Source organism: Electrophorus electricus, chromosome 4 (genome assembly GCF_041902795.1).
Source record: "Electrophorus electricus isolate QZ-2024a chromosome 4, ASM4190279v1, whole genome shotgun sequence".
Taxonomy (NCBI): Eukaryota; Metazoa; Chordata; class Actinopteri; order Gymnotiformes; family Gymnotidae; genus Electrophorus; species Electrophorus electricus.
Window position 1 is genome coordinate 35,303,442 of NC_137500.1, and position 16,192 is coordinate 35,319,633.

The following is a 16,192-nucleotide window of genomic DNA, read 5'->3' on the forward strand; positions in this document are numbered from 1 at the left end:
GCAGATGTGTTTTTGTGCCTTTTGAGAGAGTACAAGCAGTTAACTAGTCCCCTGTCCCTCCCCCGCCTCATCAAAGGAGGGGAATGTAGGCCAAGAAATTCCCATCGACTGGGCTCTTCTGTAGGTGAGCAGCGCTGTGAGTTATGGAGGTAATGCAATACCTCAATACCTGTGGCAGCAAAGGCTCCGCATCCAGCTGACTCGTGCCTGTTGGGGACATTCTGGTGTCTGTGCAAGGACCAGAGCTCTCTGCCTTGCCTCGCCCCCAGCGTGTTGGTGAGACACCGTGCCTCGCCTAAGATCCTTGCCTGCTGCTCGAGTATGGTTGTATTTAATGAAAAACCCGAGTGATAAAAAGCAGCACTTTCGCGCGTGATGGGGCGTCTGGCTCACTGCTCAAGTTCTTTTCTGGGGAAAAATGCTGATGCTTATCTGCCTATCTGTGGCTTCCCCTCAGACCACAGGCCAGGCCATGCTGACGGGCTTACGGAATGGTGGTCCACATAAGTGAGGGGTTTGCGCTGAAAGCCCCCCCGAGCACTTGCTCCTGGCGGGAGGTGGAAGGGGTGGGACCGACGGCCCCAGCGGCTGCCGCCCTCTGTTGCTATGCGGGCTGAGTGGGAGTGTGATGTAGCAGTGTACAGCGCTGGTAACCCAGGGAGACTGTGACTGCTGGCTGTCCCCCTGTAGCCACTGCCAGAGGAGCAGAGGAAAGCAGAATACACAGAAAACCAGAAAACGAGGAGGAGGGTAAGAATGGGGGGATGAAGAAAAGTGTGTCAGTGTAGGGGGAATGCCGATAGCTTGCAATCAGCGGTCATCCCTGAAGTGTTAGCATCGGTTCGATATTAGGATTGGATCGATGTTCAGACCTGATGTGAAGCATTAATTGGTGCTTGTTCAGAACAAGGAAATGCATGGTAAAACTGAGGGAAGAGCTGGGCGTACAATAAATCTACAGTGTCACCACTGTCAGGTGCAGACACTGAAGTATTGATCAGTTGTTGGTCGACCCAGAATTTTTATACCCTACTAGTAAACAGGGCAGAAGAAACAACAAAAAAAAAAAGACATCTGATGAGGATCTCAGTAAATGCATCTAAGGAAGATGAAAACTGATGGTTGATGGGAAGATGGAGTGAATGAAGACCGACAGGAACCGTCAGATGAGACGCTGGAACTCTAGAAAGGGCTGCACAAGAGAACCAACCTGTGGAGCAAATCTATCCCAGCAACCCCTTCTGCACCAGACCACGGCCTACCTCTCTCACGCTGCATCACAGCACTGTGGGAGAGAGAGAGAGAGGGAGAGAGAGAGAGAGAGAGAGAGAGAAAAGAAGAGAGAGCAGGACTCCAGGACAGTGATGGAAACAGGCAGTGCAATGAGGGGGACAGGAAGGCCTGATTGAGTGAGTTTAAGTAAGCAGGGAGGAGAAGCACATAATGGATGGAGTGATGAAGGGAGGGGTGGAGGAAGTGAGAGTGGAGTGAATGCGTAAGCAGGAGGCACGGGACGTAGACATTAAGCCTCCAGGCCAAACACCGCCGGCTCCAGCACATGTAAACAGTACGTGCACGTCTGTGCGCGGGATGTGGGGGTTTGTTTTCATTTTGTTCTGTTTTTTTAAAAGTGTGTGTGTGTGTGTGTGAGGGAGAGAGAGAGTGCACAAAAAACAACTACACTTGGACAAACGTGTGGGGGGCGGGAGCGCCAGGATTTTCCTCCTGAATGTGTCCTGCTGCATGCTAGCATGCAGAAGCTGTGTCTGAAAGCCCATCGTGTCTGCATTGGGAAGCTTAGGCGTGAGCATCGTGTGGTTTGGCTGCTCTGCAAGCTCAGGTCTGGAGTCACACGAGCGTCTCGGATGGCCGCACGTGCCCCGTGAACCTCAACTCGTGTCCGCACGACTCCCAGCAAACGCTCGGCCCCCGTCGCTTCAGCTGCTCCCGCTCTGCTCCACGACTCTGATTTCCAGTAAGCGGCAAGAGAAGGGTCTTATGTTTGTCCATTGTTTTCTTGTCGACACACTTTGAGATTATCGGCGCCCCCTTCATGCCAAGCCTGAAAAACTAAACAGTGAGAGTGGCCGATGCTTTAATGCTTTAAGCTGTGGAGAAATTATCATCATTAATTAGAATGCACAGGCTTATGATGGCACCTTAAAAGCTAAAAAGAAAGAAACAGCCAGTAAACGACCTGCTATAAACAATGTGAGCGACTCCTTTCCTCCAGCGCTTCAGTAGGTGTGCGTGTGAGTGTAGATGGACGCAGACATTGACCTTTCTCCGCCTCTCTCTCTCTGTCCACTCAGTAGACCCGCAGACTCTCTCCTGGCAGGAGGCCATCTTCATCACCTTGGCGTCTGTCTCCATAGTAGCCGTGCTCTTCGTGGCGCTCTTCTTCGGCTACCGCATGCTGACAGGTGAGCTAGATAATCTCTGAGGTGGGGACTGATGGTATCGATACTGGGATCACTGAGATTTGTAAAATGTGTGGAGAATGTGACGGAGTATTGACCAGCTGGACAGATAGATGTGGAATATGTGTGTGTGGGTGTGTGTGTGGCATTGCAGGAGACCGCAAGCAGGGCCTGCACAATATGGACATGATGGAGGCGGCAGTGTCCGAGCCCTCTCTGGATTTGGACAGCCTGAAGCTGCTCGAGGTGCGCTCCCTCCAGTGGCCGACCCCGCAGATGTCCGCCGCTCACGGCCTCCTGATGCATCACACAGGAAATGTAGCGTTTGCAGCACCTGACTCCCTGTTTGCTCGTCCTCATCCCACAGCTGATTGGTCGAGGGCGCTACGGTTCAGTGTACAAGGGCTCCCTGGACGAGCGTCCGGTGGCAGTGAAGGTCTTCAGCTACACAAACCGGCAGAACTTCGTCAACGAACGAGCCATTTACCGAATCCCCCTGCTGGAGCACGACAACATAGCGCGCTTCATCGTGGGCGACGAACGGCTGACTCCGGACGGGCGCATGGAGTACCTGCTGGTGATGGAGTACTACCCACACGTGAGTGTCCCGCAGGACCTGATCCCGAACAGCCCGATCCCGAACACAGCCGCTGTACTAACTGGTCTCAGGTCAGCGTTAAGGTCGACTTCCACCCAGAACCCAAATGTGCCTGCACCACTCTGAGCAGTGTAGAGTTTCCCAGCTTACCTTCAACTGCCCTTATCTCTCCTCTTTCCTTTCTATCGGCCTCTCATACTATTTTTGTGGAAGGAGGCAGAGGAATCAGATGGCCTGACGGTACCGAGCTATCTGGCCAGATATTTTTATCGATGATTCAGATGGTTTTGCAGCAGGCAGTAGGAGAAGGGTGGGTTGGATATCAGTCTGTTGTGCTCATTCTCTCTCTCTCTCTCTCTCTCTCTCTCTCTCTCTCTCTCTCTCTCTCTCTCTCCCTCACCTTTTCTCATTTCTCTTCTTTCCTTTTTCCTTCTCGCTCTGTTGCTAAGATAACAAAGGTCAACTACATTTGAATATCTGCATTTATCTCTTTCTCTCTCTCTCTCTCTCTCTCTCTCACTCATTCTCTTTCTCTCTCTCTCTCTGTCTCTCTCTCTCTCCCTCTTTTTTTTTCTGTATCTCTGTCTCTTTATAGCTTTTTTCCAGTATACCTAACCGTCTGTCTGAAAATTTTTTCCCCCTGAGCTGCCTGTCTGGTCAGTTTGTGTGTTTGTCAGAGTAACCACCCATCTCCATAGTCTCAGTGTCATGGCACATTAGAAAAGTGATCCCGTGCGCAGACAGTAACGCCCGTCTGTCGCCCGCCTCCTCGGCTCCGGAAGCATGCCACATACTTTTAGCGTAGCGTGTTACAGCAGGCACACCTGTCTAGCCTGTACACACGAGTGTGACGTGTGACACGAAGGAAGGAACTGTTGTGTCTGCAAACAGACAGGCTTTACCCTGCTTGCACACAGCTTCGTTTGTTCTTGTTCTGCTACACCGCTAATTACTTACCCTGTGTGGAAATACATTAGCCGCTTTCAGCCCAGGGAGTCGGGGGAGGGGTGAGAGTTGAGGCAAATGTTTGCATTTCCTCTTAGAGACAATAACGGCTGCCCTTAGGCCAACTGAGAAAGTTCCAGACTCCTACTTGCTTTGAGCTCTTTCCATGTGGGGTTCAGGTGCCTCATGGTTTGGTGTGCTCTCTTTTTCTGATACACCATTCTGGTACTTTAGAGTAGGCTGTTGGGAACTGTCGTCATGCCAGTCACTATGGCAACAGGCAGTTTTGAGCATGCCTGGGACTTTGGGACTTGGGAGCACGTTTACAGGTGAATAACCACGTTCTGCGCCAGAGCCCCATGCGGTTCTTTGTCTCTGCCATCACAAATCTGTCAGGGCCTGTAGTGCATCACATTAAAGCTCAGAAGATACATAGTGTTGCATGTGGCTTTTTAACACTACAAGAATAGTATGAAATATAATACTTAATAGTACAACAAATTTTTGTTTCCATATCTGCATCTATATTTAGAGTAAGAACGACAACAGACAAGCCAGTCCCGAAATGTAACTACATACTTTACCAGTTCTTGTGGCATCTGTAGTGCTCTTGTATTGTGATCAGTTGAGAATTAGTCTGACAAATCGTCACGGCTATGTCAGTTCTGCTGTTTAGTCTCCAGACTGTAGCGTAAAAGAGGAAGTTGTGTGTTTGGCAGAATTGGTGATGGGGTGACGAGGGCCCGGGAGTGTGTGTGGAAGAGAGGTTTTTAGCATAGAGCTCATTCAGCTCTGAACTGAACTGCAATTCCTCTGCACCAGCCTCAGTTCAGAAGAGTGTCAAGTACCCAGGATCACTTTACAAGCAGTATGTCCATATATGCATTTGTGTGAATACCCTCACAGGTATGACCATACTGATTATTCTACTAGAAATGGACACGGAATAATAATACATATAGCAAATTATTTTTATATATATTATTTATATATTATTTTTTTTATATGACTTGCTATGATACTTGCTTTCTGTCACATGGTTTCTCCTTTATTTAACTATTTATTTTGTACAAGGATGCTTATATATGCTTAGATAAACAGGTTAAAAATAGAAAAGTCTGTATTTAAATATAGTCCACACAAAGACATTACTAATTAACAACAAAAATATATATTTTAAAATGGAAGAATAGTGCAATATTTTGATTTCCAACCAATTGAATATGGAGAACCTATTTAGATGTTTACAGTGTTGAATAAAACAAAAATAAATGATAAAAACCCTCACTCCATTAGCCACTGAATTTAATTTACAGTAGGATAGTTGTTAGTATAGAATAAATGCTCATTAGCACGTATAGCTGAAGATAATTATTTTCACAAACCAGTCTGTGTTGTTAAAAAACTTTTAAATTGGTAACTTCTGGGGAACTATACATGAATCCAAACAATTTTCCACAGCGTTGTTTTTTTTTTCCAGAATTAAGATCACTATCTTTTAATCGCTCTACGACCGAGATGCTTCAAATCAGTTTAGACTATGTAGCGGCTACAAGGAAAGGGTCATGCTTGGAACACGACAATATCGTTTAGTGCCGTAATTCTGGAGCCAGTCATTGTTTGTCTAAATTTACATTATTATCCATGCTTAATATTTATCATCTCTTCCCCTTTAAGAGTCACCACTTTCATGTTGTAGAACAGTGTAGTGCATTGTTCTCTCTCAGCCTAACATTTGTGTGTGTGTGTGTGTGTTTAGGGCTCCCTGTGCCGGTACCTGAGTCTGCATGCTCTAGACTGGGTCAGCTGTTGCCGTCTTGCTCACTCTGTCACTAGAGGACTGGCCTACCTGCACACGGAGCTCCTGAGAGGAGGTGAGGGTCACCTTCATACCTTCTTGTGTACGGAGACCGACCTACACTTGCACATGCTCAGCCATACACCCCACTGGGGCATAGCACTGCCGAGAAACATGCGACACACACTGACGTTTCATTTTGCAACATTTAGAGATACAAAGGACTATCTACCTGGAGACACGACTTATGGAATTACTGTGTATGCTGTACATCTATATTACTTTTTTGTAGGATTTGTAGGTGTTTTCCACCAGTTAATGGCATTAATATTGATACATTGGTCTATAAAATCAATCTTATCATTTGGTAACAAATTATTTTAATCTGTAGTGCACATTCATACTACGCTTTCATGCTGAGAACGTTCTTCTCTGGACTAGATTTGTTTCCACCAGGACTCTGCAGCACTCTGTACCCCCCCCCCCCGTCTGTAGCTGGCTCTCTCTGGAACAACTGCAGTGTGTAAATACAGAGGACGCCGTGTCTGTGGTCCAGCTGCTATGCGGTCCTGGTCACACCAGGTTTAAAAAAAGCAGCAGGAATCAGCCCATGGGCCACTCGCCGACCAACGTGGCCGCCCAGCGGGGCTCGCACTAGTACACACGTCTGGCTCCGACGGTCCCCTTAACTGAACATGGCGTGCCACATTTAGCCGAGCCTCAGGACAAACGGGAAAGTTCGATCGAGGCAGGAGCCGTGCGGAAAGCGTGAAGGCAAAACATATTGAATTTCGCTGCTGGAGATGAGAGTCGCAAAGTGGCAGGCAGAGGGAGCAGAGCAGAGCGTCTGGAGACGGCAACGTCTGTTGTGTCTTTGAGAAGCATGAGACGAAGGCTCGGGGCTAACCGAGCCCCTCCTCTGTCTCCTCGTGTCTCCAGGGCAGGCGGTGGGAGCAGACGAAACGCAGCTAATTTGGGTGGGTTTTTTTTCCCTCGTTTCTCGGGCACCGGCACAGAGCCAGAGGGCTGCAGCCGGAGGAGCACTTTGCTGCTGCTCTGCCCCACTTCTCTCCCTCACAGCCCTGGCCTCACCACAGCCTGGAGATCGGGAGGGGTGGCAGAGTGAGCAGTCGTCCCACAGCCTCTGTGCTGACGTCACGACTCTGCTGCACTGCCACCTGGTGGCTGCCTGTGTAACGTGCAACTCCTGCGGCTGATGTGGTTTGTTCAGTACATTGCAGTGTTATGCAGAACAAACGTCTGAAAAATTCCAGGCAGTCGTTTTGCAGCACTGGAGGGTGATTGTGTTTCGCACTATTCTCAGCAGCTCTGGTTTGCTCAGTAATGCCTGTCCCCTTTATCTGTCCCCTCAGAGATAAAAGCATCTTTAAAGCATCTCCTGCTGTGATTTTTCTATTGTCTGTGTAGAGCTACTGTCACACATTACTGTCTTACAGCCTACATTTGTTATATGCACTATACTTCACATATAGGTGCTGCCTTTGGGGAAACGTCTCCTGACTGGATATGCACAGGCTTTTGTGTTGAAAGCATGCATCTCTGTATAGAGGCGTAATGCTTTGGTCCAATATCTTACAAAATCAGACTAATAAAAACCTTCCCTTTCTTGTATCAGATTCTTATAAGGCAGCAGTGTCACACCGGGACCTAAACAGCAGAAACGTTCTGGTTAAGAACGACGGCACGTGCGTGATCAGCGATTTCGGCTTGTCCATGAAACTGACGGGGAACCGCCTTGTCCGGCCCGGAGAGGAGGAGAATGCGGCCATCAGTGAGGTATTCCACTCTAAACCCCTGTTGCTCACTGTGCGGTATCATGTACCAAACTCTGTTGTTACCCCTAGTGATTGTAACGTTCTGGGGCCTCAAAGCCAAACTCAACGCGCCACAGTTTTACAAATCAGGCGGGATTCTCAGTCCTGGCTCAGAAGGCGAGGCGTGGGGTCCGAACATCTCAACCTTGGGACCCCACCCCCTCACCCCTGTGCTTTGGTCCTGCGCAGGTGGGCACCATCCGCTACATGGCCCCGGAGGTGCTGGAGGGTGCGGTGAACCTGCGCGACTGCGAGTCTGCCCTGAAGCAGGTGGACATGTATGCCATTGGCCTGATCTACTGGGAGACCTTCATGCGCTGCACAGACCTCTTCCCAGGTGAGAACTAGTACTGTAAATGAATGAAGGAATGTAAGTAGGACTCCAGGTTTTACACATATGCATCCATGGCCCCAGAGTTCTGCTGGCTAAGCAGAACAGCTGTGGCGCATCAGATGACCCAGTTTCGGAGCTCTTCTCTTCCTTCCCTTAAGGGTTTTACTATTTTTACTATTAGTCTTTTACTGCTATTTTGCTATTACTTAGTGACTAAGGCATCACCCCAGTAACTCTCTGTATGTCAGGAGTTTAGAATTTTCATTTTCTGTTGCTCTGCGGTGGGATGCGTTCCTTGAGCTATCCAGCCACTCACTCATCGGCTCCTTAATCCTTTTCTCCCCTGAGCTGCATCGCGAGTGCAGAGCAAATACGAAATGAGGGAAATGCACAGGGGTTGGTCCCTCTCTGCACCACTTCACACATGCAGCTGTATGCTACTGCGGAGCACGCCGTCTGTTGGACCGTTCCACTACCAGAAGACCAGGGGAGGCCGGTGTCCTGCTCAGAGCGCCGTAACGATGCGCATATGTGCTTGCAGGCGAGACGGTTCCTGACTACCAGATGGCGTTCCAGGCGGAGGTTGGGAACCACCCGTCCTTCGAGGATATGCAGGTGCTGGTGTCCCGGGAGAAGCAGAGACCCAAGTTCCCCGAAGCCTGGAAGGAGAACAGCCTGGTGAGGCTTGCCGTGCTAACCACACCCCCGGCACACCGCTGTGTCACAGACGTTTGTCATTAGAACCCCCAAACGCAGTCTTAACTCTTGCTCTATGGAGTTAATGTTATTGCTGCATATGTGGATTTTGTATCTGGTAATATCTAATATCATATCTATAATGATGTAATCTATAATAATAATATCTGATAGTTCGTAGACATAGTTCTATAACACTCCTGTCCCGCGCCCATCTCCTCCACCCCCCCAATAACACCCCCACCCACCCACCTTCTATGTTTTTGCCAGGCGGTGCGCTCTCTGAAGGAGACGATGGAGGACTGTTGGGACCAGGACGCCGAGGCACGTCTGACGGCGCAGTGTGCGGAGGAGCGCATGGCCGAGCTGCTCCTCATCTGGGACAGGAGCAAGCCTGTCAGCCCCACGGTCAACCCCATGAGCACAGCCCTTCAGAATGAGAGGTCCGCGAGCATCAGCGTCTCCCCTCCTCCACGCACAGTGGTTTAGTCCGCACAGTGTTTAAACCAGTCGGTTGCTAAAACATCTAGGTCTGAATATGGCAGGTGTATTAACTCCTGTATGTGCCTGTATGTTACTTCTCATCGGTGTTAACCGGATTTCTTCTTGTCCCATGGTAGGAACCTCACCCACAGTCGCAGGGTTCCAAAGATGGGGCCTTACCCAGACTACTCCTCCTCCTCTTACATTGAGGACCACGAGGGCATGGTTAAGAACCTTCCTGGAGACATGTCCACGTCAGGCACGTCCTCGGTGAGCGGCATGGCCGGGAGTGGGGTGGGCATGGCCACAGGGGGCGCTGGAGAGAAGAACAGGAACTCCATCAACTATGAGAGGCAACAGGCCCAGGCCCGCCTCCCCAGCCCTGAGACCAGTGGAACGAGTCTCTCGACTGCCGCCACCACCGCAGGACTCACCCCCAGCACAGTCATGACCACCATCTCCGAGTCGGGCCACTCTGAGGAGGCCACAGGTGGGGGTGGCGTCCCAGTCTGTCTGCAGCTCACTGAGGAGGACCTGGAGACCACGAAGCTGGACCCCAAGGAGGTGGACAAGAATCTGAAGGAGAGCTCGGACGAGAACCTGATGGAGCACTCGCAGAAGCAATTCAGTGCCCCAGACCCACTGAGCTCAGGCAGCTCCAGTCTGCTCTACCCCTTCATAAAGCTGGCAGCAGAGGTGACCGGAGGGGCGGGGCCAGGACCTCAGGCAGAGTTCGGGCAGGGCAGTGGGGGGATGAGTGACACCCCACCGGCCATGTTCCCCCTCCCCAAGCAGCAGAATCTGCCCAAGAGACCGACCAGCCTTCCCCTAAACACCAAAAACCCCAGCAAAGAGCCCCCCTCCTCCCGGCTGAAGTTCGGCAAGCACAAGTCTAACCTGAAGCAGGTGGAGACGGGCGTCGCCAAGATGAACACAGTGGTGGCCGGGGAGCCCCACCTGGTCACGCTCACAAACGGGCCGGTCGTGCGGAGCGGGGCAGCCGCGGTAATGGTGAACGGCTCCGGCTCCTCGGGGCCGTTCGGGAACACGAACCCGGCTGGGCCGCAGGGCGAGGGCGGGGCGCCGCTGCTCCAGAGCCAGCTGAGCGGCGAGGACAGCCGCATCAACATCAACTCCAGCCCGGACGAACACGAGCCCCTGCTGCGGCGGGAGCAGCCCGCCGCCCGCGACCACGCTGGCCGCACCAACACTAACAACAACAACAGCAACGTCCGCGCCGGCATCCCAGCCCCACCTGCCTCTCCGCCCGCTGTGACCGAGCCACCCCCAGCAGAGCCTCCTGCCCAGCCCACAGCGCCGCCTGTGAATGGGGATGCTCCCCTGAGACAGCCTAGGTCCAAGAGACCGGAGCGGCCCAACTCACTGGACCTGTCGAGCACCTCGCAGGACTCGGCTCTGTCAGGTAAGACTCATCTGCTCAGCACGTCTCTGTGTCTTCCCTTGTTTTGGATCCGTCTCACCTCCTCAGCTTCTCCGTTGCCGTGCACACGCTGACATGGTAATAAACACAGCAAGGCACACGCCTTTTAATCCAGCCAGTACATCATCCATGTACAGATGTTCATCAGACCAGCACTGATCACACAGCAGGTTTGGGTTCATTGTACAGTTCATTAAATAATAGAAATTATTAGCACTTCCCCATATTCTTAGAGTGTGAAATAAATTGACTCTAAAAATGTATGCAAATTCTTTATTGTTAGCATAGTACAAAGTAAAATAGAACATAACACTTTTGTGAACCAGTGAAAGAAATGTACTTAAAACTAGCACATCCTCCAAATCCCAGAATGCTCAGACCAGTGGGCCACATACTGGAGAGTCATTTCTTAGGAAGCATGCAGTAGACGTATTTCCCTCTCGCTCTCTTTTCCTTTGCACTTTCCTCCCCCCTCCCACTTTTCACACTCTACAACGCTTTCTTCTCCCCCCTCAGGCTTCTCGCCTCCCTGTCTCTCACCCCTAGCAAGTATGCGCATTCCCCAGCGTTCCGCCAAATCCGGACCTCGCACGGGCTTTTAGCTCTGCGGTTGCAGTCTCGGTCACCCTGGCGATGCCAATGCCCTGGCGCAGGGTGGAGGGCTCGTCCCTCACGGACAGCAGCAGAGCAGCCTGTCCGGGTGCAGGTGGACCCCCGCCTGAGCACGTATGCCCCGAGACTCCTCCTTCTCCATGCTGCCACTTCATGCTGCCATGTTATGTAAGGAGAGACATGGAGATTAGGGGATGTGGGCAGGAGGCCTTGGCGGTGGGGGTCTAGCCCTCTGTTCTTTCTCTCGTTCATTCCGAGTGTTTGGATATGGACAGGGAAGGAAATTCCTCCAGGCCGATAAGGATCCGGAGACGGTTGTGCCTCGGTTGGAGACAGCGATGAAGAGCGATGTGGGTAGGGAGATGTGAGGGAGTGGCTACTGAACAAAATCCTAACAGGAAATAACTGTCATACTGGATGGCAGGATTTACAGGGCGCACCCAGGCCTGTGCTAAGGACCAGAGCAGTAGGAATATTGGTCCAGGCCAGTGCAAGGTCACACGGAAATCTTGCGCTGCTGAAATATTATATGACAAAAGCTGTGTTATTTTAGACTTCATGTAAGTTTTTCCAATTACGGTAGTTACGTTTTTGCTCAATCACGGTTGAATAATATGCAGTTATGTTCCTCAGCCACCAGGGGTCAGCATATATTAGAATCTTAATAGATAACAGGTGATGAGCAGCAGCTCTGTGCTCCTGGCTTTAACCTTTCATGTCTTTCCCTGGCAGGTGAAGGCTCATGTCAGGAGGGCAAAGCCGCATCAGGTGAGAAGATAAAGAGACGCGTAAAGACACCTTACTCGTTGAAGCAGTGGCGCCCCTCTACATGGGTCATCTCCACAGAAACACTGCACGGAGAGGTCAACAACAACGGGTCAGGTGGAGGAGGGCATGGGCCCTCGGGTGCCACCCGCTCCAAGTCCAGCACTGCCGTGTTCCTCGTCGGAGGGGGGACTGCCACCGCCACTCTTTCCTCTGGCCCACCTGGCATGGCCTGCCTGTAAACTTTGACCTTTGAACTCTGCTGACAAAGGGCCACGATCAGCTCGTCGATACTGGAGGGTTTGCCAGCATGTTATCGTTTCCTAGGATCCCATCCGAAATCAAGCGAGAGAAAGTTGAGAGGGGGGGAAAAAAAAAGGTTTTCGAGACGTAATTTACAAGCACTTAACGTCATGATATTTCTTGAACTTCTGACTTTCTTTGAAGAAATTGCTTTAAACGGAACCCAGCTATGCAGCAACATTGGCTTACAATGCTTCCATCATTTTTGTTGTTCCATTTTAAATCAAAGTATGATTGTATGTATGGTTGTCTGATCATTATTTTCTTTTATCTCTTGCACTTTTTTAGTAATTTTAGTCACACAGTTAGTTTGTTTTCTTTGACCATGTTTATGGCTGGTCTTAAAATCGAAAAAAAGAAAAAGAAAATGACAATGTGTTGATTTAACAATCATGCTAGACTGCTCTTATGGACATGAATGAAATCTAGTCCATATAAAAAAGTCCAGTGAGAAAAGCAGTGGTCTCTAAGACACATTTGACTGCAATCGCATCTGTTATCCATGTTTATGCATAGTACATTCATATGTTATGTTTCTGTTGTATGTAATACAACTGTGTATCCCCCTTTTTTGTATTACATTTTGACATGTGCAATAGGCTTTAGCTTTGAGGTGCTTAAGACATTTTTTATGTTCTATATTTTTGCAGCTTTTTTAAAATATAATATTGTACACTAAATGGTGCACTTACCAGCAACCATGTGTCCACAGCCCCACCCCACTGGTATTGTCATGGAGGACAATCCTGTACCTTTTCAAAGACCTGAGAAGGAAAAATCATTTTGAGCTGTTTTGGTTTGTTTGTTTGTTTTTTATTTTTACTTTCGAGTGCTGGAGAGGCACATGAACAAAGGATGGGTCACAGCCTGCAAGCTTTAAGGACAGAGGAGACTTAGTTCTGTAACGGTCTGAATCGAGTTCCACCTCAGACTGATCTCTGGAATAACAGTCTCTCTTCACAGACACTAGAACACAGCCGACTCGTTCCCTCCACTCTCGGCAGGGGGACTATTGTGTTACGTACGCAGTGTTGATCTGCATGTGTCTGTGGGGAGTGAGCGCGTGTCCACAGTAACTGTCTAATGCAATGCTCTGTGTGTATCTGCAGAAGGGTAAGTGAGAGTGCAACTTTACACTTGTGCAGAAGGCTCTCTGCTTCACTGAGCATAGATATGTGAGAGTGGACGTCTAAGTGGCTTAGGTCAAGTGTTGCTGTCTGCATTCCATCGTCAAAAACAGCACCGTGAACCCCACATATGAACTTCTAATGTAATTTATATATAATACTCCAGCTACTCCTGTTCTCTTTCGGCCTCTGTTTTATGAAAATTATAACAAAAAAGTAATGTAAAATGATAATTTGTGATTTTAGTTGAATGCATCAGACATCAAAGTAACGGTGCTGTTTTAGGGTCAGAGAGTTCTTTAGATTTACTTATGAGCACAATCATAATGACAAAGGGAACCCGGCTCCAGATCAGCACTCTTAATATTATGGGTCTATGCACCTGCATTCTCTCTTACCTGTTACACCTGGACTGCTAAATTTAAATATTTCTTTTTTTATTTTCTTTTTTTAATCTCCCTCTTTTTTACATAGTGCCAAGAGCCAGATTATGTTTCTGGCAGAGTGTGTTTCGCTGAATAATTTCTGAAGCTGTTTTTATTATTATTATAATGAAATCAATCAGTAATATGTTTATAACTATGTAATACGGTCACCCTCCTGTCCCTTTTAAGTTTATTAGCAGTTAAAGGGATGCACTCATTCATCAGCGGGTTTTCTTCACTCACTATGGTGCGTCTGGCCTTCAGTGTCATTCATGTCTAAGAGCAGTTTGAACAAATGCTGCTATATCATGCCTATAAACGAAACAAAACCTCTTAATGCCACTAGAGTCGGGCTTATTCACAGTCACTGTTTCTCATTTTTTAAATAACCTCTACATTCTGAATGGACTGTGTAGTTAGAGGGCCGATGAAGCGCCTGCCAGCTGAATTTCCTTCCATTATACAATGACTGCATTCAGGGATGAATGCATTTAGCTGAAGCTTCCATCACTGTAAACTCCTGACCAGAGCCATTCAAATAACTATATACTGATGCTCCATGATGGAATCCCTGCAAGATGCGGTACTGCAGGGCGAAGCTTTCCCTAATAGAGACTTACTTACTTAAAATACATCCATCAAGCACACTGTATGCTTTGTGAGTTTCAGTTATGTTGTTAGAAAAAAATGAAGTCACTTGTCAAATGCCACTTTTGACTATTAAGAGTAGTAGTCATGCTCTATGCTCTGGAAATTATGGAGAAAAATTCTGAATTTTTAGCTTACTGATTTCAAGAAAAGAATCCTGTTATTTCCTCCTATCCAAATTGTTGATGCTGAAATCTTACTCTTGTATGTATGTAATATAGGCTCAACAATGCAGTATAAATCTATCTGTATAGAGTGCGACTGTGCACATATACAGAAGGCTCAACTGTTGCTGTGGGACCAAGAACAATGCTCGAACACTGTGATATCTATATCTAGACATGCCAGGCAGATCTGAGTTACGTACATTATGTACACTCTGTTCATCTCTGGAGCCACACAGAAGCAAAACCTTTGAAGCAACTTAAATATTACCCCTAAAAAAGACAAGTTACTAACTCCCAGTGATGTAGCTTCCAGTGTTTTGGAGTTGACTGATTTGATGATTTTGGGGAAAAGATTTTTTGGCTGAATAGTAAAGGAATGTGGAATTGTTTTGTTTTTTTGTTTGTTTGTTTTTTTGTTTTTGTTTTTGGTTGGGGTTTTTTTGGGGGGGGGTGTTTTGTTTTGTCTGTTTGTTTGTTTTTTTGTTTTTTGTTTTGTTTTGTTTTTTTGAGTGAACTGACCTTCTGGCCTCCAATATTAAATCATGTCAATGTTTACACCAGAATCCACCTCTCTTACAACATACTGCTGAACACTTAACATTTCCAGTTAACCCTCTACAATGCTGATTAGGCTCAAACCCTCTTGAGCAGTTTTTTCTGGATACAGATCAAATGTATTGCTTTGGGGTACTTTCAGTGGAGAATCACCCTTAACAGAGTTATTGAGTCCACAGCTAGGCTAAGGTCTGTGTCTTTAACAACGTCCTTATATACGTTTAATGCTCAGAGTCCTATTATGACAGCTCTCAAACTCTGCTGTACTCTAGATTAAAAAGGCAGCTCTCAGTTACGAGGCTGTCACAGCTTGACCTCTATAATCAGTTATAAAGATTGATGTGAAAGTAGTCCACGTTGCTAGTTCTGTAACGAACCCATGTAGTCTTTTTTTAATTATACTGAGTCATATAAATATGAATCTTGATATGCAATTTAGTAATATAAATCTAATTATGCATTTCAAAAATATGCATTTTCAGTCCCAGAATTGCCAGATCAACTGAAAGCAAATGAAACAAGTAGATTCCACAGTCTCTGCAGCCCTCTTCAAATCCAAACACAAATGCCAAAGTTGAATTTAACAGGGCAAGCTGTTTGTGTGTGTGTGTGTGTGTGTGTGTGTGTGTGTGTGTGTGTGTGTGTGTGTGTGTGTGTGTGTGTGTGTGTGTGTGTGTGTTGAGAGAGAGAGAGTGAGAGAGAGAGCAACAGAGGGAGAGAATGAAAGCGAATGAAGCGTATTTGTTCATGAAGATGGGCTGCTATTTGTTTTCTTTTCAGGCCACACTGAATTCACACTGATGCTGAAGAGTCCATTCAGACCTTGCATAGATTGTTGCTCAAAAAAGCCACTGAAATGTTTTCTATTACAGCTTGTAAAGTAAGCGCTATGATAAAAGAACAAATGCTAACTACTCAATTTAGTCTACTCAGAAAGATATATGTTTAAATACCACTTAGAAATGAAGCTTGCTGTACAACCCTGCATTACTCAAGTTGATTAAAGATTATATTAATGAAATCATCTATCTTGGTTCCTT

At 47.8% G+C, this 16,192-nt stretch overlaps 1 protein-coding gene across 3 annotated transcripts in view; it reads left to right on the forward strand.

The window, feature by feature from the left end:
* Nucleotides 1-16,176, forward strand: part of bmpr2b (bone morphogenetic protein receptor, type II b (serine/threonine kinase)) — a 49,352-nt gene extending 33,176 nt beyond the window's left edge. For 2 of the 3 annotated variants that reach the window (XM_035519824.2, XM_081713498.1), the window contains 10 exons: nucleotides 2,313-2,423; nucleotides 2,575-2,666; nucleotides 2,788-3,018; nucleotides 5,723-5,837; nucleotides 7,398-7,558; nucleotides 7,786-7,933; nucleotides 8,472-8,608; nucleotides 8,897-9,069; nucleotides 9,247-10,532; nucleotides 11,895-16,176. In XM_035519824.2, the coding sequence (XP_035375717.2) occupies nucleotides 2,313-2,423; nucleotides 2,575-2,666; nucleotides 2,788-3,018; nucleotides 5,723-5,837; nucleotides 7,398-7,558; nucleotides 7,786-7,933; nucleotides 8,472-8,608; nucleotides 8,897-9,069; nucleotides 9,247-10,532; nucleotides 11,895-12,169 (2,729 nt within the window). In that variant the 3' untranslated portion in view covers nucleotides 12,170-16,176. The remainder of the gene's footprint in view (nucleotides 1-2,312; nucleotides 2,424-2,574; nucleotides 2,667-2,787; nucleotides 3,019-5,722; nucleotides 5,838-7,397; nucleotides 7,559-7,785; nucleotides 7,934-8,471; nucleotides 8,609-8,896; nucleotides 9,070-9,246; nucleotides 10,533-11,894) is intronic. The other variant, XM_035519829.2, reaches the window with a different exon arrangement.
* Nucleotides 16,177-16,192: the final 16 nt, after the last annotated feature.